This window comes from Pogona vitticeps, chromosome 1 (assembly GCF_051106095.1).
Source record: "Pogona vitticeps strain Pit_001003342236 chromosome 1, PviZW2.1, whole genome shotgun sequence".
NCBI classification, from domain to species: domain Eukaryota; kingdom Metazoa; phylum Chordata; class Lepidosauria; order Squamata; family Agamidae; genus Pogona; species Pogona vitticeps.
In genome coordinates, this window is record NC_135783.1 from 57,909,993 (window position 1) to 57,932,015 (window position 22,023).

General features: G+C 40.7%; 1 protein-coding gene across 2 annotated transcripts in view; it reads right to left on the reverse strand.

Annotated features, from left to right (window-relative positions):
* Positions 1-22,023, reverse strand: part of ACTN2 (actinin alpha 2) — an 82,588-nt gene that overhangs the window by 21,676 nt on the left and 38,889 nt on the right. For both annotated transcript variants that reach the window (XM_020787244.3, XM_078383126.1), the window contains 7 exons: positions 21,863-21,944; positions 17,546-17,631; positions 10,268-10,360; positions 8,877-9,107; positions 6,989-7,136; positions 5,318-5,468; positions 1,121-1,229 (listed from right to left, as the gene is read on the reverse strand). In XM_020787244.3, coding sequence (XP_020642903.1) covers positions 1,121-1,229; positions 5,318-5,468; positions 6,989-7,136; positions 8,877-9,107; positions 10,268-10,360; positions 17,546-17,631; positions 21,863-21,944 — 900 coding nt within the window. The remainder of the gene's footprint in view (positions 1-1,120; positions 1,230-5,317; positions 5,469-6,988; positions 7,137-8,876; positions 9,108-10,267; positions 10,361-17,545; positions 17,632-21,862; positions 21,945-22,023) is intronic.

Below are 22,023 nucleotides of genomic sequence, written 5' to 3' on the forward strand. Positions count from 1 at the left end.
TGGAGCCAGGCATGCAGAAGATGGCCATGATGGAACCAAGCACTCACGCCTTATGCCCTGTGTGCTGCATCAATGAGCACTACCGTTGTTGTTGACTGAAGTCCTCCTGTTGCTTAGCATAGTAAGTCCCACTAGAGTGTGTCTGCTGAATCAGTGGGGAATTTGGTGAGTCAAATTCTCCATAAGTTCCACTGATTCACATGAGCCTACCATGGTAAAGTAAGTTGAAACTAGAGAAAGTCCATTTGAATCAATGGAACTTCCAAGGGAGTTGATTCACCGAATCCCCACTGATTCAGCAGGCCTACTCCAGTGCAACTTACTGTGCTAAGCAACAGGAGTAAAAACTGTGTTCCCTCCCCAATCAGAATCCTGAATCCTTGTTCCAAACAAGGCTGTGTCTACTCTGTGCAGGCATCTCTCCTCAGGGAGTTACATGGGTGGTGTGCCGCGTGGTTCTTATTTCATCCCATTCCTGCATTCTGCTTCAAAACAGTGCCTTGCACGCATCATCCTCAAACGTTCATTAGCTCCTTTCACGTGCAGGTATTTCAGAATGTTCACTAGCATAGTCTCTGGTAAATAACTGAGGTGTTTCCAGAGATGCTGGAAAACACAGTTTTTCTGCCATTTAATTTTTTCCCCATGATATAGATAGAATTGCCCTGTCCATAGATTCAACTCTGGATGTTTTTAAAACAAAGTGAAAGATGACTTTCATAACTATAATTGCAACATATCATTAGTGACTTAATGATCCAGAAAATATTGTGGAAAGGAAATACATTTAGGAATTTTTTAAAAAAAAACCTCACCTATCAGGTGTGGGGAAGAAATATTCTTGTCATGTATCATCTTTCCTAAGGGTGGCGCTAGAAGCACTGCCTCGGTCCCAGCTTAAATTGGAGCTTTGTCATTATATTTGGCAGTAATGCATTGACAGATCTTTTCCAAACAAGACTTTTTAAAACACATGCACACACAGAGCGGTGTAATGGGAGGAACCAGACCACTGCGTAAAGTATTCACCAAGCATTAATCATTTATCATTAATTGTTCAAATCCCTCAGCAGTATATTGGCTGCTGAAAAACTGTACTGCATTTTGACATCATTTTTACCTCCAGTGCTTCTCGCCGTTTCTGAGTGAGTGTCCCCAGCCTGTCCCACTGATCACATATCTTCTGACACCGATCATTGACACTTGCAGCATCATGGTAGTCCAGTTCACTAATAGAAAAGGGACAGTGTAACCAACCAGCAGATCATTTTAAGGTTACAAAGACACAAGATTTTTCCTCTAGGCTCATTAGCTTGGAACAGTGGTAGCCATCCTGGGGGTCTCTAGATGTTTTTGGACTAAAACGTCCAGAAATCCTGGACAGCACAACTAATGGCGAAGGCTTCTGGGCATTTTAGTCCAAGAATATCTGGGGACTCAAGGTTGGGAAACACTAACCTAGAATAATGAGTCCTTTGGTCTTCTACTTAATGTAATGTTGATTAGAATTACTTTTTCAACCTTTGAAAGATCATTTTGAGTTAACAACTGATCTTACATCCTGGGAGACTTTTCTCCTGCAACTTTGGAAGGACACGATGCATGCTTAAGAGTAGTGCCAAGCTCTTGTATTGCATAAAAGCATAACGTCAGAAACATAATTTTGGACCTGTGAAATTCTGATCCTCTCCCCTCAGTTTTATGAGACTGGCAACTGCTATGTGGGGTTTTAAAAGCAAGATTTCTGCCCTATCAATATCAGCCTCATGGACTTTTTCATCCTATTGTCAACTAAGGTTCCTGCAACTAAATTTCTTTTAGGTAGTACAGTGGGGTCTTGACTTAAGAACGGCTCGAGTTAAGAACATTTTGACTTAAGAACCGCTCTCATAGGAAAATATTGACTTGACTTAAGTACTTAGATTTGAGTTAAGAACTGAAAAAACCCACATGGGAGGCAGGGAAAGTGCAAAATGTGAACTTTCGGTTAACTGTTGGCCAGTGAAAAGGGTGCCTGTCTGCTTCCTCACTCCTCCCAGCGTTTAGAGAGTGGATTGGGAGACAGTCTTCAGACTCCCTGGTACTGTCCTGCCTGGACGGTATTTTCCCTGCCTTCCCTGAACCTTTCTTGACCTAAGGAAAAAAGAAACAAAATATCCCCCTCTAGTGGTCGAAGGCGGAATAGCAGCTTCCCATTAGTTTCTATGGACGGAAAAGAGCAGATACGGATCAAATGGTTTTCAATGCATTTCTATGGGAAATGCAGATTTGACTTGAGAACTTTTTGACTTGAGAACCGCCTTCCAATACGGATTAAGTTCTCAAGTCAAGACCCCACTGTACCTTTTAAAACAGGAGTAGATGAGGGCCAAATATATGTCCCTAGCATCCACCATCAGCTTTATCAAGTTTTGGAAAAGGTGGAAATGCCTAAAAATGTTAAAACTAGAAGTGCCTGGATATATATGTGGCCAGGGGGTTGCAAAGATACTTGCAGGCCACACATTGCCCACCCCTGTATTAAAGGCACAAAGCTGGATAGTACAGTGGCTTAGGCATCTGGCTACAGAGCCAGAAGTTGAGAGTTCAATTCCCCACTGTGCCGTCTTGACAGCGGCTGGACATGATGATCCATAGGGTCCCTTCCAGCTCTCTGGTTCTAAGATTATTACATGGATACACTAGCATTATACATGCCTTCTCCCACTAACACAGAATGGGAATCACATGTCTCATGGGAGGCATGCAGTTCTCTGAGGCCATTGCAGGGCAGTGACTGCAAAAGATCTCCTCATTTTGTGTTTCCAAACATTTTTCAAAAATGGATAATCTGGGGTACAGTCCTCCACTGAAACAATGTGAGGATCTCCCATCTCTCTCAATTTCTCTCTCTCACCAGAAAACCTTATTTTTTAAAAACAAGAAGTGTTTTTCTTAAAACCAGAAGTAATCTTCCAGTCACCTCTTGTTTCACACGAAAGGGCTAGTGTGCCCCTGGAGTGTCATGCAGGCTGGAAATATGGTTTCTGGCCATGTTTGTTTGTTTCTTTGAAAAGAGCTGCTTTTGGAAACTGTATTAACAGATACACCTTGTTACATAAACAGACTTCAAATATATAAACCCCTGTCGAAAGAGCCACTGTTTTCCTTGCTTTCTAAATGGGCCTCTTCTTCAAAGTCTCAGGTCTTTTCTTTTTCATGAAACTAGTATAGCAGTTCCTTGGATTCTACTATTTATTAACACTGACAGAAAACTCCAAACAAACTGGTTTTCTGCAGAACTGGCTCTACAGTTCTAGTCAAGTCCAATACGTGGGCTTTGTCCTTAACAAGCTGACGTTTATGACTGTCTCATCATAGGCTACATTTAGCTCTTGGCTGCCATAAGAGTACTCTTTGTATACCAGTACTTATCACAGACCTTGTAATGATGTGTGTCCATACCAATTTGAGTTAAGGATTTAACCTAACATGAGAAGAACATTTGAAATTCCAGACAACGGAGACTATATTTAAATAGGGCCTACCCCAGCTACACCAACATGAGCCTTAAGTTAATTAAAAATAACCCCTTATTTGTAATCATTCAATTCTAAGGGTTGACTAATCACAGGAACATGAGCTAATGGGGCAGTAGTATTTAAAGGAGTTAATTTTTATGCTATAAATGGGAATAATTTTGTTTTTCCCTTTCCTATTGTGAATGGTTTTGCTTCTGAAGTTTGTGATCATTCACTAACTCCTATTTCTGGGGCAATATCAGCCTTGGTAACTGAGCTGAAGCTATCTTGCTCACAGACACAGCCCTTATCCGGACACCCTTGGCCAATAACTTTAACCTTTACGCTTTCAGACTCAGCTGCTGAAAGAGAAAATGGCAGAGCTGACACTGAATTGTAACCAGTGGAGTTCAAGGTCACCCACATCAATTGTTCTCCAAAAATAGCAAACTTGCACAGCCAAGAGATGACAAATAGAAAATATGAAACCACAGCAACTCAGAGATGAGAAAGGAACAGTAATTCTCAGAAGACCTGATCTAATAACCAGGGAAGTTAGAAGCAAAACTAATCCACTTTATGTCCAAAGTATCTTAGCCCATCCATTTTTCTCAGAGCCACCTCCAGAGAGGAAGATTCACATTTTCCATCTCTAAAGAGAAAACTGTAGTGTCTGGACACATAACCCAGTAACATTATGTGAATAATGTGGAGTGGGGATATGATTAAAGCCTCCTTCAGAAGTGCCCAGCATCTCATTGATCTCAGAATTAAATGTAGACCAAAATGTTTCCCTCTGAAACTAGTCTGACTTAAATGGGTATATTGTCAAGCAAGTGGACAGCTTAGAAGGAAAGGAAAACAGAGGCTTGTAACAAGAGATGGTTTCAATATGAGAAAAAAAAATGAATATGCACAGAAAGAACATATCTACTAAGTGTAATAAATTATATTGGCTGTGATCCTGTTTTAAACCAGCAGAACATAAAGCCCCGAGGAACAGTAACATGGGCTCTCCCTCTTGTATAGCTGTTGCCTTTGAGTTAAGTGGAAACCTCACATTAAACATGCCTGACTGATGCTTGTGTAAGGAGGTCTTGGACACATCCTTGCTCAAACTCTGTAGAAGTTAAACTGCTCACGCTCCAGTCATTGCACCAACACTTTGAACAAGCAGATCATTAATTATTAGTTATATTATTACAATTAATTATCTCATCCAAATAGCTTTAACACTTATGTACCTGAGTCATGCCTTCTGTCTAGCAACTGTACTTTTTTGTAGCAATTGTGCCTTTTGCTGACTTTACTATACTTCTCCATCCTGCATCACGACTGCCTTTTAAAACATGTGTAAAGTTTGACAACCCTGGAAAGTGTGGCCCATTTGGGAGCCATTTGGGAGTGGATTTTTGGGTCAGGTATAAATACTGCTAAGCTGGCAATGATTTAAAATATATATTCTTTGAAACAATGCCACATGTGTATAGACAGACTTTAAAGAAAGAACAAACTTCTGCAAGGTTGTTTTCCTTTCTAGCATCCTTCTGGATAAACATGTGGGAAGCCAGAATTGACAAGAAGACATCAAAACCAAGCTTCATTATGAATTTCGTACTGAAGTCTTTGCTGTGCTGAGGCACTTCTATTTTTAGTTTAGGAGGAAATAAGGAAGGTTTTCAATGAGCAGGCCAAGATAATAACACTTACAAAGCTATCTGTGGAATTCTTACATTGTACCTATGACACTATCGAATTTATTGGAAAGAGTTTATCGGGTAAATGTCAGCAGCTGCGAGACTCAAAATGGAACATACTTCAGCTCCTGGGCAATGGCAGCGATCTGTTCCACTCTGTCCTGGTGAGCAGCCAAATCACTCTCGAAAGCTTCATGTTTCCTCAACAAAGCTCGGATCTCTGTCAGAGAGACCGCCTCATAATCCTTCTGCTGCAGAATCTGCTCTTTGCCTGCAGAGCGAAAAACCCAATCCATTTGGGCTTGCTGTTAGGAAGACTAATGGTGAAGGAAAGGCTCATGTACACAGAGAAATTGCTTGTCATATCCAAACACCAACAATACAGGAATATGTTTACATATATAATCCAAAATCCAGTTGCTAATCCCAGCTAGGATAGAGCTATTAAACTGGTGGCTGAAAAATAGATCAAAATATGTGTAAATGATATTCATTCAATGACCCTACTCAAGTTGGAAATCATGCCTAAGCAACATATCAACATGGTGTTACTCTACCGCCTTCAGGAAGAAATTTACCAGATTGAGTATGGGTAATTGTGGCCCTGAATATATATTTTTATGCCACACTCACATAATCCCTCACCATTGGCTATTTTGATAAGGACTGGTATCTGGAAGACCACAGCTATCCACCCCTGAAAAAGAGCATTCATTTTGTCATATTTACAGATTACATGCTATCGGTGAACTATTCAATGACAGATTATTTATTTGTACTGCTGGTGAAAAATACATTTTAAAAGAACATTAATTATTCTAAGCATCTCAAAAGATATAGCATGGTGTTTTACAGCATCAAAGCAAAGCTTTAGATGGTGATTACAACACCACAAACATTCCTGTACCTTGAAGGCTTCGCAACAGTAGTGCAGTAATAAATTCGAAGTGCAGGCACTCCTCTCACAGAAGTCCCCACAGGCAGACTCCAAAGAAAGTCTGAAAATGCAGGAGCTCTAACTGTTTTCATTTCTACCAGTAGCTGACCTTTTGCAAAGCTAATGTGTCTTAAGTGCTCATTTAAGAAAGGGTGCAGTTTGCACAAACCGGACATGTACACAGTGGAAAGTTCATAGCATTAACGAGGCAACATCTTCAATTCCTACTTTGGTGTTCCGAACTTAAAACAGTAATTACTTCTATCAAAACTGAGTATCATTCACCTCCCTCCCCTTCTTCTGACAAGCAAGCACCCTGTTGCAGGCTAGGAGAGTAGGGCACTCCATGGGCATAGTTCTGTGTGATCACCTAATTTGCCATTGTTCAAGCAGAGATAATCCTTTTGAAACGTTTGGGCTTCTAATTATGCAATGAATCAAGAGAAAAGAATATGCAGGGGCAGGTTGGCTGTGAACACCCTTAAAATTATCTTCAGATCAAAACCAAGAGGATGTCATTGCTCTTTTAAAAGATGGAACCATGAATCCATCAACATTGCTTTATCCTTACCTATTGTATGGCCAAAACTATGTATATTTGGAGTAACTCCGTGAGTGAAGGGGCCAAAACTGAAAGACTTACCATACCAACTAAGCCAATCATGTCCATTAATGTGTTTATTCAGACATCTGTCTTCTCTTTTCTCCCCCCAAAACGTTGCTCATCCTTTACATACGCTCTTTTCTCTACCACTTCCCATCACTTAAAAGTGCATGTTAATTCAAAATCATGGGTCCCTATAATTATCAGATGGGCTTTGAGATAAATGAACCTCATTGCCCGCCTAGCTCACCGTACGCCCATGTTTCATGTGAAGAAGCTTTTTGCCTAAATTTGGCAGCCAGATGTTCAACTCGCTCAAGCCGTCGTATTTCATTCAGCAGCCACTCCTCATAGCCTTTCTCTGCCTGCTCAAGTCTTTGCCAAGCACTGGCAATATCCTATGAAGACAGAAGGAAAGAATTCCAACAAAATGCTTTAATACTTTTAAAGATGCATCTCAAAGATATTCTGCGCATAGGGCTGGTCACTCCCTTCTCTTTACTGTCTCTCTCAGTATCAACATTTGTTTACCTTTTCTTTTCTTTTTCTTTCTTTTTGTGGTGTGTGTGTTTTGTTGTTGTAGTTTTGGCTATCTTTACTCTGGGAGATAGCACATTGGTGCAAAAGTAATAAATAATAACACATGAGCAAAAAGAACAAGAAAAAAGAGGATACAGTAAATTGGAATTTGGATATAATGAAACACTAAAGAGACAGAGGATGTTTGAAATGTTTATCAGTTCACCACAGATTGTTTAGAAAATTCAGCAAGCTGGAGCAATGCCAAATCCATTTATTATGTTACTTGAAATCATTTATGCAATGCAAAACTGTCATAGCCAAATGGAGGATATGCTGAAAGTATCAAATACTGTATGAGGAGAGAACTTTCAGAGCTGAGTGACACCAGGTTTTTTTGGTATGTTTTCTGTGACTCAGTCCTTAACCCTCTTTTCCTTAACTGAACACACATTTATGAAATCTATGTGGTGGAATACAAGGAGGGTTCTGTAGAATATTGTTTGGGGGAATCTGACTGAAATCGTGATCGTTGATTTTCAGCTGCAAGTTCAATAATACATTAACCTACCATTGCCTTTCCTAATAACCATCAGGATGCTAAAATGAAAAAGCGGTACCAACACGCTGGCAAGCTAAGAGGTCACTTCTTAGTAAGGTGCCTTACTCTTCACATTTGTAAAAATTAAACTTTTCAGGCAAACTATAGCACAGAGATGGGAATCTTGACAGAAAAAATATTAACAGTTAGGGTGCATTCAGACAGCTAGAAAGGATTGCATTTGATTGTGCTGAAAAGGGTTGCATCGCTGGAAGCCATATCCCTGCAGTGGTTCTCAACCTTGGGTAACCCAGGTGTTCTTGGACTGCAGCTCCCAGAAACCCTGGCCAGCACTGCTGGTGGTGAAAGCTTCTGGGAATTGCAGTCCAAGAACTTCCAGGTTTCCCGAGGTTGAGAACAAATGCCTTAAAGCAACCTTTTCTCCCCTCATGAATTGCTCCTGTCTGTCCTAAAAAAAGAGTAGCAGGGTTGGGCTGGTTCACAATTTCCTGCACATCATGTGATTGCTGGAATACAGTTCACATCAGACCATAACACAAACAATCCAAAATATGACCTATTCTTTAGTCTGGTCACACCTTAAGTTAGCGGTTAATGACTTCCTATTGAGACAGATATGGAGTTCACTAATGGTTAAATTAAATCATTAGCCATTTCCTACTAACATTCATTAAAATGTTTGTGATTTTCTTGTGAAGGATGGTAGAGCATAGGCATGGGTGTATCAATCAATCCCACTGGTGCCATAAACCTTTTTAACATTTTGAAAGGCAGACAATTTCTCCAAAGAACAAAGTGGCATGAGTGAACAACAGCCCAGTCTGAGCGTCAATAATACAAATAGATAAGTAAGGCAACTTGTGCAATTTACTATACCATGGATAAAGGAACTCTTATGACCCTACCATGTCTTGTTCACATCCACAAATTGTCCTTTATGCAACTTAATACTCAGAATACTAGCTGTAATTACAAATGAATGGTTTTGCAGATTCCCAAACTCAACAGAACATTTTAACATATGAGAAGAGGGATTTAAAGGTTCCTCTCTGCTTACCGAAACCATCTTCCCTTCTGATGGCATGAAAGCTGGCCTGTTGCTGATCCTCAATTTTGTCTGCAGTGTATTGAAATTGATCTCCAGCTGGCATTTTTCTTGGACCTTGGGAGGCTTGTGCTTCCTGCGATAATCTCTGAAGTCTTCTAACTTCTTCTGCATTGCTGCCATTGTTTTTTCTGGTGTGCGGTTTTCCAGCCAAGGAGTTGTGCGACGAATCCACTCTAAAAGCTGTTTTGAAAACATACATTGCCAAACAAATTAATAACCAGCTAAGATAACTAAGAAGATAGAAAGCAGCCCAAGAAGAAAATTCCTAACATATAAAATACTTTTATAGTTTTGACGGATTTGGGAATTTTGACATTACACAAAGGGATGGATCCAGAACAGAAAGATCAATGGATCCTTTCTCTTTCTGCCAAAGGAAAGGAGAGCAATTTTTGTTTATTCCCTTTTCCACCTTAAAAGGTGACCCAAATATGGAAATGGGTGGAAATGGGTACTGGCAAAAAATTAGTTCCCACCCCTTCTTTTGACAGCAAGACTAACCTGACTCTTGGCCATTTCTGTGAATTTAAAAAGCTTTGGTGGCTGTGAACTGAAATAAACAATACACTGTACTTCCATAGCTTCTGAAATTTGGGCTCAAAAAGTGTTCACTGTTCACTAGTGTGGTTACATGATAATCGAGACACACACTCTGGTTTATCTGCAGTTGAACCAACTGTCAGCAAAGGAATATTCCATCACAGCATGGAAGGAAGGTAACAACCTGAGAGGGCTACATTGTCTCCTGGTGGTCTAACCTCAGTCAAAGAATTGGTAGCAAATGCATACAGGAGTCTGCCTCATCAGGGAGGAAGACATCCTGAGGCAGAAAAGACCAAAGGCTGCTTTGTTGAGGTATTCTAAGCTTCCAGCAGTCACTTCCAGGAGACATGATTTTGGTGAGGATTTTGCAGTTGTGGTTAACCATTGCGTAGGGATCCCATCACTTGTTTAGGAAGAAAGCACGGCCATCCTTGCTTTTACCACTTGCTCATCCATTATTTCTTAGCAAATTAATATGGGAGTTGCAATAAGATAAGCATTCCTAGGGTACACAGCCACAAATGTAAGAAATCTGCATTGAATGTAAGCATACATACGCTTTACAGTTCTAGATAAAACCGCAACAAGTCTCTTTTCAGTTATAACACAGATGATGGTGAATGCAATGGAGATTTCCCTTCTTCTGCCTAATGATTATATCTGAATAAAAAGAGCCTCAACACTAAATAATAGCTTTGCACAAATGTCATTTTATTATTCCTCTTAAGTTGCTTCCCGAAAGCAGTCAAACTTTATTATCTGCACAGTTACTGCATTGTTCAGTCAGGCTTTCTTACCTCACTTGCTAGCCTTTCATACTCTTCCATCAACTTTTCATTTTCTTGGTTCACAGCAAGTACCTTACAAATCCGATTAGCTGCTGTCTCCGCCTGGAAAATATACAGTAGAAAACAATGTGGATATTCCACTACATTTTTAGATGGAGTGACCACCTAAGGATGACCATGCAGTGGCTATTACAAGGTAATATAACAAGCATGTCCACTAAAGGATTTCATTTCTGAAGTTCAGTAGCATACCTGTTTTTCCCAAGTCACACAGCACCTATTCAAGGAGTCATAGAGATCTCCTTGCAACTAATTTGTATTCTTAGCCTAGCTGATCAGCAATGTGGGATATTCTAGAAGAGACAGGGACGCAAAACAAGTCTGTTTCCCTCCACTTGGAATCTTTGCTGTATAAGCCCTATCTATGTCAAAGGCATATATGTGATTATAACAACCTGAAAAGTGCCAAAAACAGCTGGGGCTTGGCCTTTGCATGCAGCAATAGCAGCACAAAGAGGGTGGGAGCAAAAGTATCTTAAGGAAGAAGTTATGATGATCCTGGGGTTCAATAGCGGCATAGGCACAGAGGCTGACAGCAGTGGCAGAGAGGCAAGAGGGCAAATGAACCATGATGGCAATGCCAATGTTTGATATTTTGTATGCATTGAATTCTAAAATGATTAAGGAGAAGTAAAGCAAAACCCTGGAAATGTACACTGAGCTTTTAAAATGAGGTTTGAGCAGCAATACACTATTTGAACTCCACAGCACAGTCAACGAGCTCTCCATAAAAAGCCATCCACTTAGCCAGAAATATTCTTACTTAGCAAGAGTCAGAGCAAAATCAAGCCAATCTGCCCAACTCAGAGACTGCAGACATTCAAGATAGCTTACTAAGCCATGCACATACACACCAGATTCCTAACCAGCAAAGTCAATGTAAAATAACATTTAGCTCCCAAACCTAGTTTTGGTGTCTTTCTAAATCTCCCTCTTAGCAAGCTGCCACTCAGAGCTTGGGGACGTAAACATTGATATGAGAAGCAAAACAGAACAGGATGGTCTAAATCCACAGATTTGAGACAGTTCACAACATCTCCTAGCAAGCAGGAAGCAAGGCACAGCAACTCACAGCTTCAGACAATGGCAGAAACCACCAGGCAACATGAACCTAGCAAGGCAACATACAAGGCAGGCACAGAAGCAGAACACACCAGTAGATGATGGATTCTCAAATCAGGCAGATCAGCTTTGACTGGGTAAGCACAAGTCTATGTATGTAATATGCTAAAAGGCTAAGCAATATACTGTACTTTTGCTAAGTAATATACTTTTATACATGAATTTAACCCAACTCCGGGAGGCAGTGGAAGACAGGAGGGCCTGGCATGCTCTGGTCCATGGGGTCACGAAGAGTCGGACACGACTAAACAACTAAACAACAACAATACTTTTATAGAACCAGTGACCCACGCCCCCCCCAAATCCTGGACACTCCTGTAACCAACATGTCTGGATGTACTTAGATCAGAGAGAAGACTTCTGTCCTAAGACTCTTGGGTATGAACAATGAATCAGAAACTACAAAAACAAAACAAAAAAATGCATTTCACAAGCATATTCGCACCCAAAGGACTCTCGCTCTGTAGAGCTGGCACACCAGCACAAGCCTCTCATGAACCCATGGAAAACCAAAGGAAAGCCAAGGTCCAGACCAGAGGCCTGGCCCTCCTCCCAAGGGTGCTGGGTTTTACTCTTCAGATTTGCCCATGGGTTCCTTGTTGGCAGGACAGGCTGGTAGAGATACTATTTCGCATGGGCCAAAAGCTGTATTTATACTAGCATTACTGGTTTTACAACACAATCCAGTGATTCTGCTGGAATCTTCAGGCCAAGGAGTAGCTTAGTCACCCTTGTGGACTGTAAGTGGCAGTAACTTGAATTTTGACAAGAACTGCATGTCTGTCATTCAGAAAACCTTCAACCTGAAATAACTCTTCTTGTTGTAAGTCCTTTGGAAACTGTCACTTTGAATACAAGCAGTGACAGACAGGTGAGTTGTCTATCCTTTTCAAAGCTTCTTAGCCACTTATATCATGCCATAGCCCTGGTATGGGAGACAGAGGATTAGAATGGAGCGTCTGATAATTTAACTTGCCAGATGGGACTTGGCTCAGGAACCTGGCAGTTTGGTTAAAGCTTAGAGGGGTTTTATCAGGCAGGGCTAGACTCTGTAATTTCTTCAGGCTGAGGAAAAATCCTAGAAGAACTCGGAGTGCAATCCAAAGGTTAATAAAGGAAAATAGCCTTTTAGAGAACAGTTCAGTTGTTGAAGCCCTATGTAAAGTCGATGGTGTATTGAATCAGTAAACCTGTTACAAAATAAGTACTGTTTCTTTACTAAAATGACCCCCAAGCTTCATCCTTCAGGTTTAAAGCAAACTACAGTCTCTGCTCTCTGTTCTTCCAGGTATATTTATAACTAGATCAGGAAATAAATGATTTAAAGGAATCCTATAACTATTAAATGTAATTAGTTCTGGCTTATGTTACCAACAATATAACATACTGTTATTTACCACTTCACAAAACAAGGAGAGTGCAAATATTTGGCCTCTTCTATCTTAGTCATGTTACCAACATCCTGTCCTCAGTGAGGCCCAAAGTGACAGACTCTGGCACTTGTCAGTGCAAGTCCCTTGAAGTCTAAGGATCTAAACTTAGAGACTTAAATCTATTTTAAGGGACTATAAACATACTAGAAAACAAGTGTGATAGTTTCTCGGGAAAGGAGGCAATTAAGTGTCAACAAAGAATCAGCTTTGCCACTGTATCTGGAATACATGAAAGACAAAAAAAAATCTTTTGAGCTAATTTAAAAGATGTATTAGTGGTCGTGTATTCATGTATGGAAGTGAGAGCTGGACCATAAAGAAGGCTGACTGCTGAAGAATTGATGCTTTTGAATTGTACTGCTGGAGGATACTCTTGAGAGTCCCCTGGACTGCAAAGAGAATAAACCTATCCATTTTGAAGGAAATCAACCCTGAGTGCTCACTGGAAGGACAGATCCTGAAGCTGAGGCTCCAATACTTTGGCCATCTCATGAGAAGAGAAGACTCCCTGGAAAAGACCCTGATGTTGGGAAAATATGAACGCAAGAGGAGAAGGAGACAACAGAGGACATGATGGCTGGACAGTGTCATCAAAACTACCAACATGAATTTGATCCAACTCCGGGAGGCAGTGGAAGACAAGAGGGCCTGGCGTGCTCTGGTCCATGGGGTCACAAAGACTCGGACAAGACTTAATGACTAAACAACAACAACAACATTGATCACTACCATAAGGAAGCAATAATGCCAATGAAACACTTCCATGAAGCAAAATAATATGGAGGTAAAAATCCTGTTGCTTTGCATAGCAATTTGCACTTAAGTAGGCCCTTTGAATCAGTGAGTCAACTCCTCTGTAAGTTCCAGTGATTCAAATGGGCCTCCTCTTACAGCAGCTTACCGTGCTAAAGCAAGTCACTCATTTTGGATCATTTATTTATTTATTTATTTATTTATTTATTTATTTATTTATTTATTTATTTATTTATTTATTTATTTATTTAATTTAATTTATACCCCGCCTATCTGGACAATTACGACCACTCTAGGCAGAACATATGGAGGATATGGCTTACGAAAGCCTCATGGGTTCAGTAGGCCTACCCTAGTGCAATTTACTACACTAAGCAACAGGATTTTGGCCAATATCTCCATGGATTGCTAGCAACATTGGCCAATACATGGCTGTTTCATGTATTGGGCAATGTAGAATTAACCAGTCCAGCAGCATTTAGAAATTCAAAGTACAGAACCACCTTGGCTAATTTTCACTCTTAATCTAACAACAAATACTAACCTTGAAGTCTAATAGATTCATAGTAATATTTTTGTTGTTTAGTCATTTAGTAGTGTCTGACTCTTCATGATAAGGTTATGCAACTACAGTATGTATCTGTTGACCTTTAAAGTAATATTGGTTTATCTTTTTCTGCATATACAAACTTGGGTATTAAATATGTTTTTTTAAATGTTAGGAAAGAGAACGGTAGCATAAGAAAGACAGAGCATCAGCAGCAATAACACTAATATCTTTGATGAATTACTCTGTCTTTTCAGGACTGTTTGGAGTTTCATCTCTGCAAATAGTGATGTAGATCACATATTGACTCAGTGTCCTATGTGTATCTAAGAAAGATGATTCTAACTGAAAGTAACTTTAATTGTACTGCCATCTGGAAGTGGTCTGAATAATCATGACATTATGAAAAATAGAAAATTATGCTAAAAATTATCTGGTGGAGGTCCCAGACTGCTCATCAGCTCGCTATGATGAGTTTGTCATTCATTTTGAGGGGAAAATCAATCAGATTCACAGTGGATTGGACTCTACCATTACTGCAAAATTGGAGGATGTGTCCAGTGTGCCGTGCTTAATCAAATATTAATGGATGAGTTTCAATTGTTGAGACCTGAGGATGTGGACAGGGTGCTTGGATCTGTCCATTCTACCACCACTCCGCTTGACCCTTACCCATCTTGGCTAATTGGAAGATCTGACAGGGGGTTGCACCTGGAGGAAGGCCATGAACGCCTCTTTGAGAGAGGGAGTGGTCCCTACCACCTTGAAAGAGGCGGTAATTTGGCTACTCCTAAAAAAAGCCTAACCTGGACCCAAGGCTGGTGGTTAACTACCGACCAGTGGCGAATCTCCCTTATTTGGGCAAAGTTTTGGAGTGGTTTGTGGCCGGGCAACTCCAGGCGCTACTGAGTGAAATGGATTTTCTGGATCCATTTCAATTGGGTTTCAGGCTGGGTTTTGGTACAGAGACTGCCTTGGTGGCCCTGTACGATGACCTTTGCCGGGAGAGAGACGGGGGAGTGTGACCCTGTTGATACTCCTGGACCTCTCAGCGGCTTTCGACACCATCGACCATGGTGTGCTTCTGGATAGGCTGGCTGGGTTGAGAGTTAGGGGCACCACTTTATGGTGGTTCCGCTCCTTCCTGGCTGACTGTGTCCAGAGGGTGGTGGTGAGGGACAGTTGCTCTGCCCCATGGCGTTTATGTCATGGAGTTCCTCAGGGCTCGATACTGTCCTCTGTGCTGTTCAACATCTACATGAAACCGCTGGGAGAAGTCATCAGGAGGTTTGGGCTGAGGAGTCAGCACTATGCTGACGACACTCAGCTCTACCTCTCGTGTTCCACCAATCCCAGGTGAGGCAGTTTCTGTGCTGAACTCATGTCTGGACCAGATAATGGACTGGATCAGGGTTAATAAATTGAAACTCAATCCAGACAAGACAGAAGTGCTGTTAGTGGGTGCTTCGCCGGACAGGTTGGAGGGACATTTCCCTGCCCTGAATGGGGTTACACTCCCCCTAAGGGACAGGGTCCGCAGCCTGGGGTGCTCCTGGACCCCAGTCTAACTTTGGAAGCCCAGGTAGACTTGGTGCCCAGGGGCGCCTTTCTTCAGCTACGGAAATTGTACCAGCTACGGCCCTACCTGGACGATCAGAGTCTCATGACAGTTACTCACGCACTGGTAACATCACATATAGATTATTGCAATGCGCTCTATGTGGGGCTGCCTTTGAAGATGGTCTGGCGACTGCAACTGGTCCAGAATCGAGCTGCGTGGCTGGTGAGTGGTGGGGCCGCTAGAGAACACATCAAGCTGATTCTGTTTAAGTTACATTGGTTACCAGTTGCTGCCCAGGTCCAATTCAAAGTGCTTGTTTTGACATATAAAGCCCTAAATGGCTTGGGCCCTGAATACCTGAAGGACCGCCTCCTTCCATATGAGCCTACCCGGCAGTTAAGATCTAGCCAGGGGGCCCTTTTGAAAGAGCTGTCTCTTAAGGAGGTAAGAGGGATGGCTTGCAGACAAAAGGCCTTTTCGGCAGCTGCCCCCAGACTATGGAATGCTCTCCTGACTGAGATTCATCTGGCGCCGACGCTGATGACATTTTGGCGCCAGGTCAAAACCTTCCTGTTCCAGAAGGATTTTAATTGAAATAGCATCAACTGTGGGTCCTGATGGCAATTTTTAGATTGTATTTTAATTGTGTTTTAATTGTTTTATCTTTTATTCTAATTATTTTTTAATTGTGAGCCACCCAGAGACCTTTGGGTAGAATGGGCAACATATAAGTTGAATGAATGAATGAATGAATGAATGAATGAATGAATAAATAAATAAATAAATAAATAAATAAATAAATAAATAAATAAATAAATAAATAAATAAATAAATAAATAATAAAAATACCTGAGAGAAAAAGAGATGAAGCAAAAGATTAAAATGTTTCAAACTTTTCACTCACAAAAAGCAAGAATATTTCAGGGGCAAAAACTTTAACTACATTGTGCAACTATATTGATTGGAAACCCTCAAACTAGCACAAGGTAGAAGAGCACCATCTTCACCTGCATGCTGTCCCTGCACCAGTTCTGTTAACAGTTAGAAAAGTGGCCCACTGCACTGTGGGAATCACAAGGTGGAACAAGTTCTGACAGAAGCTGCCTCCACACACTCTATATGAGGGCTGCCTCCATTGGTACTCATCCCCCCATGCACTTTTGAGAGTTGCAGGGGATCCTTGCAACACTGACAGTGCTGTGGACCACTTTTCTAATGATTCAAAGAACCAGAGCAGGAACAGAATGGGGATGAGGGTGATGTTTTACCTCCTGTGGGTTTAAAGGCTTTCAGTCCTAGGATTCAACTGGGTTGTGTGTGTCTCACTGAATTATGGGACTAGGAGTCCTTTAATTCCATAAATTCAATCCTTCTCACAAACTTCAAGCTTCCCTAGGTCACAATCTGAAACCTCTGCCTTTAAAACATCTAAACATAATCTGAGTGATTCATATAATCTAAATGCATTATAAAAGCAATGGATTATTGTGTTGTCTTCCTATAAATTGCCTTTTTACCACAAACAAATTGTTTCTCAATATTGATGTGAGGATATGGTGACTGATTTTGTAGAACTGATTAGAATTTTCTGTGCAAAGTTTACAGAAAAAAGAAGACTGTAGTGTCTGGTTTTTCATCAGATCTAAAAGCTAATTCCGATTAAAATGAATAGGCAAAACAAAACAACATCTATTTGTCAGCATGAATTTGAAACAAAGAGACTTTGGGGCAAATTAAAACCCTAGTGGAAACCTAAAGCACACAGAAAGAAAATATACAGCAGCCCAAAGGGGATGATGAATGATAAGTACCTGCTCTGCTCCAGCAAATGCATGGTAGAAGCAGGAAACGTAAGTCATGATCGCTCTCTCGTCAGGCTTGGGGGTATTCACAATATCTACAAGAGGAGGAGAAATAAAACAAACACAAGGTGTTGAGGCACAGGAGAAAGCAAGGGAATTGTAACTATCATCTTGATTTGTTTTCTGCAGGCAAGCTGGGTGCTGCTGGCCTGCAGCACAGCTCTTTTGCAAAGCTGAAATTAATCACCTGCTACATTTATATGTGTCAGCTGGAAAGGGGAAATATTAAAACTCAGACTGAGATATGGCGAATCCAAATATTTTCTTTGCTTTTACAAATCATGTCAGCAATGAAATAAGGCAACAGATCCCTCACATTACAGCCATCCTAATTTTGAGATACTGGCATGTGTGTGCGCGCGCGCGCGTGCGTGCCTGCATGCGTATGTGTGTGCATGTGCGTGCACATGCGCACGCACCCCACACTGTGCTTTGTGTTGTACTACCACTTCTATCATATAGAAATGATTGTGTTGGTTAAGTGATTATGGGAGTTGCATCCTTATACATCTTCAGGACACCATGTTCTGGAAGAGTGATCAACACAGAGACACTGATTTAGTGAATGCTGTTTGGCTAATTGAGCCTTCTTGTGAAAGGTTAAAGCACACTGGGTCTCTGGAAACATTTGATCATAGATTGTACTAATGTTTGCATTTTTCTACCTGACAAAGGCCATCTCTTTAAAACGCCGTCTGCTTCTATTTCCCAGCAAATGGCATTAATGCAGGGATGGGCACATGCACCAGTCAGATGTTTCTAGACTGCAGTTTTTACAATCCCCCTTAGTTATACTGTTTATGTGCTGCCTAGCAAAGCAGAGGGAACTGGTACATCCACTGGTGGCAAATGAACAAATGGGAGACTGAATCTCAAGATGTATAAAAATAGTGGCAATGCAGATTTTATTATCTAAAAAGCTCAGGTTCAAAGCCTTTTGGCTGTGGCCTTCTTCAGGAGCTAAGCATAAAATAAAAACATATATTAATTTAGAAACAGCTGGCTTGGGGCAGTTACAGCTTTTTTTCCTTATCTATACAGTTAACAATATAAATGATTAATGAATATGCACATAACAAGGCCAGTAAACTCCTACTACAAATTAATGACAGGATATAAGATACATACCAAGCTTTTTAGAATGTTAGAATCTTAGCATCTCGTTTGGTCTATACCAGCTCCAACAAAGATCCAAAGTACAAATACAGAAGGGATGGTATCTACTTCTTCTCAGCTGGCAGATGAGTCAGGGAATTAGATAATCAGCAAGGCATTAAAGGCAAGGAATCTATTTCTTCAATTTGCCCGAAAGAGGCTAAAGTGTCCAACCTCAATATCCAATTGATTTCCCTTCTCAGTAAGGACCTTTCATACTTAACAGGAACCATATCCATGACCCAGAATATTAAATCTCTTACTGTGTGGTTAAATTCTATGAAGGGGCTGACAAGAGGAATAGCCAGTCTTCTATTTCTTAAATTACTCAATTGCTCTCCTATCCTTGTCTTAACCGGTCAGCTGCAATACTAAGGGAGTGATTTATGTCATAAGTTGTCCTTGTGATAAATTGTACAGTATATAGGGAAGACCTTTAGAGCTGGTATAGACTTGGTATGTATTTTATATGCTGTCATTAATCTGCACTAGGTGTTTACTGATCTTGTTATGTGCAGATTCATTAATATTCTATATTATTAACTGTATAGACAAGAAAAAAGAGCTGCACTTCTCCCAAGCCACTGTTTCTAAATTAATATATTTTTTTAATTTTATGCTTCATTCCTGAAAAAGGTCACAGCCAAAACGCATCAAGCCTGAATTTTGTAGATGATAAAATCTGCACTGCCAATATTTTTATACCTCTTGACACTCAGTCTCCCATTTGTGCTATGTACTATCTAGAGCAGTGGTTCTTAACCTTTGTTACTCGGATGCTTTTGAACTGCAACTCCCAGAAACCCCAGCCAGCACAGCTGGTGGTGAAGGCTTCTGGGAGTTGCAGTCCAAAAACACCTGAATAACCCAAGGTTAAGAACCAGTGATCTAGAGCATGTGGAGGGTCCCCGTTTCTTTCCCTGCTTTATCGTGCTTAAATCCATTTGACTCTAAGAGCCGCTTGACAAAGTGTCCTTTGGTTGCCTGTCGTACTTCAGACTCAGATGATGACCCCAACCATACTGCAGTCAACCTTGGGCAGAGTTGCTACAGTTCCCTGGAATGACGCTGTGTTGGAGAAATTCTAAAAAGACAGCTCCAGAGTGCGTCACCTGGCACAGGGGACTCTAAGCGGCTTTCACATGGTGGATCCTGTTGAGGTGCTGTTTTCCGGACAGCTAACTGATGCGATGCTGAGCCTCCTCTCAGAGGAAGCCACTGTATTTATTTCCTTAAGAAGCAATTCTGAAAGATCATAGGAACCAATCCCAGATGCCAGCTCAACATAACCATCATGAAAAGCTAAAGGCTATTCAATCATTCTGAATGGCCTAACACTTCATTCAGAAGTTCATTAGGTGTTAATGTTCGTCATTTTCATCTGGACTACAGTGTACAACAAAAGAATTAACCCAGCACCTGCTATTAATTTAAAAATACAATGTAATTCTCAATAGCACATTTAATGGCATGTCTAGCATGGTTCTCAGTCACAGTAATTTTCTTCTTCATAATTCTTCTCATGGGCTTGCTCCATGTTCAGCCTGATAAAGATGTAGCTTAATTCCACCGGCACTTCCTAAAGCCTGAAAGACTCCCGAATCATGCATTTAGCCTAGTGTCAGACCTAGTTCATTGTTAACAGATAATTTCTCAGTGGTTTCAAGCTTCCCTCCCAGCTAGCGTAGACTGCTGACTTATGACAGCCTCTAAGAAGTATGTGCCCAGGGCAACTACCTGCACTCTGAGAGAGAGATATCAGAAAGACAGTAAATGATGGCTGACACATATTGATGGTTACTTCCAGGCTGTGGAACCCCCAAGGGAAGCTAGGTTAAGGACCTCTCTTTTATCTTTTTGATAGCAGGCAAAGAGCCTTCTCTTCAGGCAAGCTTTGGGGAACTCAATGGGCTGCAGAGGGAGGGGCTTTTAATGAGAAGGCTGTGCTTTTTGTTTTGCTTTTTATGTTGTTTTAACACAGTGTCTGAAATCCTGTTGCCGTAAGTTACATTGCATAAGGCTGATGACATCATCGGCAGCGGCAGCAGAGCAACCTTTTAGAATGTAAACATTTCACATCAAGGTCCCCAGGCTCCCATGGAATCCTTTTCACCACTGAGAAACTGTGGGAGCCACAAGACAGAGGAGGGAAAAGTTTTTAATTGTCAAAAATCACCACTGCCAGAATGATTGTAGTGATGTTTGGTAATTAAATGTTTGGTAATTTAATTCTTAAAAAAATTATAATTCTAAACTCCCAACTGTCTTGCATTCTTCAACAGCTTCCCAATGAGGAAAAAGATTCCATAAAAACCTTATGGCCTCTGGAGAAGCTGAGTGGTTTTTTTTAATTTCTGAGAAAACACAGCGGCTGGGGGCATCATCAGCCTTATGCTGTTCAGCTCTGGAGCAGGATTTCAGACAGTAAGTTATTTTTCATGTATGATTCATCCTCCCATCTCCAGTCCTACAGTGGCCAAGGCTTCCTGGACTTCCTGATAATGATATGGGAGACTTCAAGCCTTCAGGAAAAAATCAGAAATTAAAATTTAATTTTTAAAAAAATTGCCACGGATAATGTCATCACCCTTTCACGGCATAACTTATGGAACATTCCACATGTAGTTAATAAGCAGCAGGATACTAGTGAATATGTTTAACTGAGTTTTTGTGTTACAATTTAGCCATATGTATTTTTTAAAACTATTTTGTAAGCAATCTTGGATTCCTCTATTGGAAAAAAGTCCAGAAGGGAATAAAGTTTAAACATATGTACGTGGTATATATAGGAAATGACAAGTGACATAGTTTTTGATAAATACAGTAGGACCTCCATATCTGCAGTTTCACTTATCCATAGTTTGCTGCAGCTCTATATACAACATACAAAGGTGACCCCTTGTGGCCTTTGTTCCACTCCCTTGTATGTTGATATATAGGATTCCCTCTTATCTGAGGTTTGAAGGCATCCATGGTAGATCATGGAACCGATCCCCATATATATGGGGGTCCTAATGAAACTTTTGTAAAGAGATCTATTTTTCATGATATAAGGAAGTAAAATAGATTGATTGTTTACTCTGTGTTTAGCTTCCTAGTTATAACTCCTACCTTCTGCATCCAACATCTTTGGAATATCCAAATGTTTTTCAGCAATGTCCATAGCAAGGTTTATATTTCCCAGTGGGTCATCCTGGACAAAAAGCAGAAATTACAGTTAACCACTAATATCCTTGTTTAGCGGTTGTGTTCTGGTTGTTCCAACAAATAAA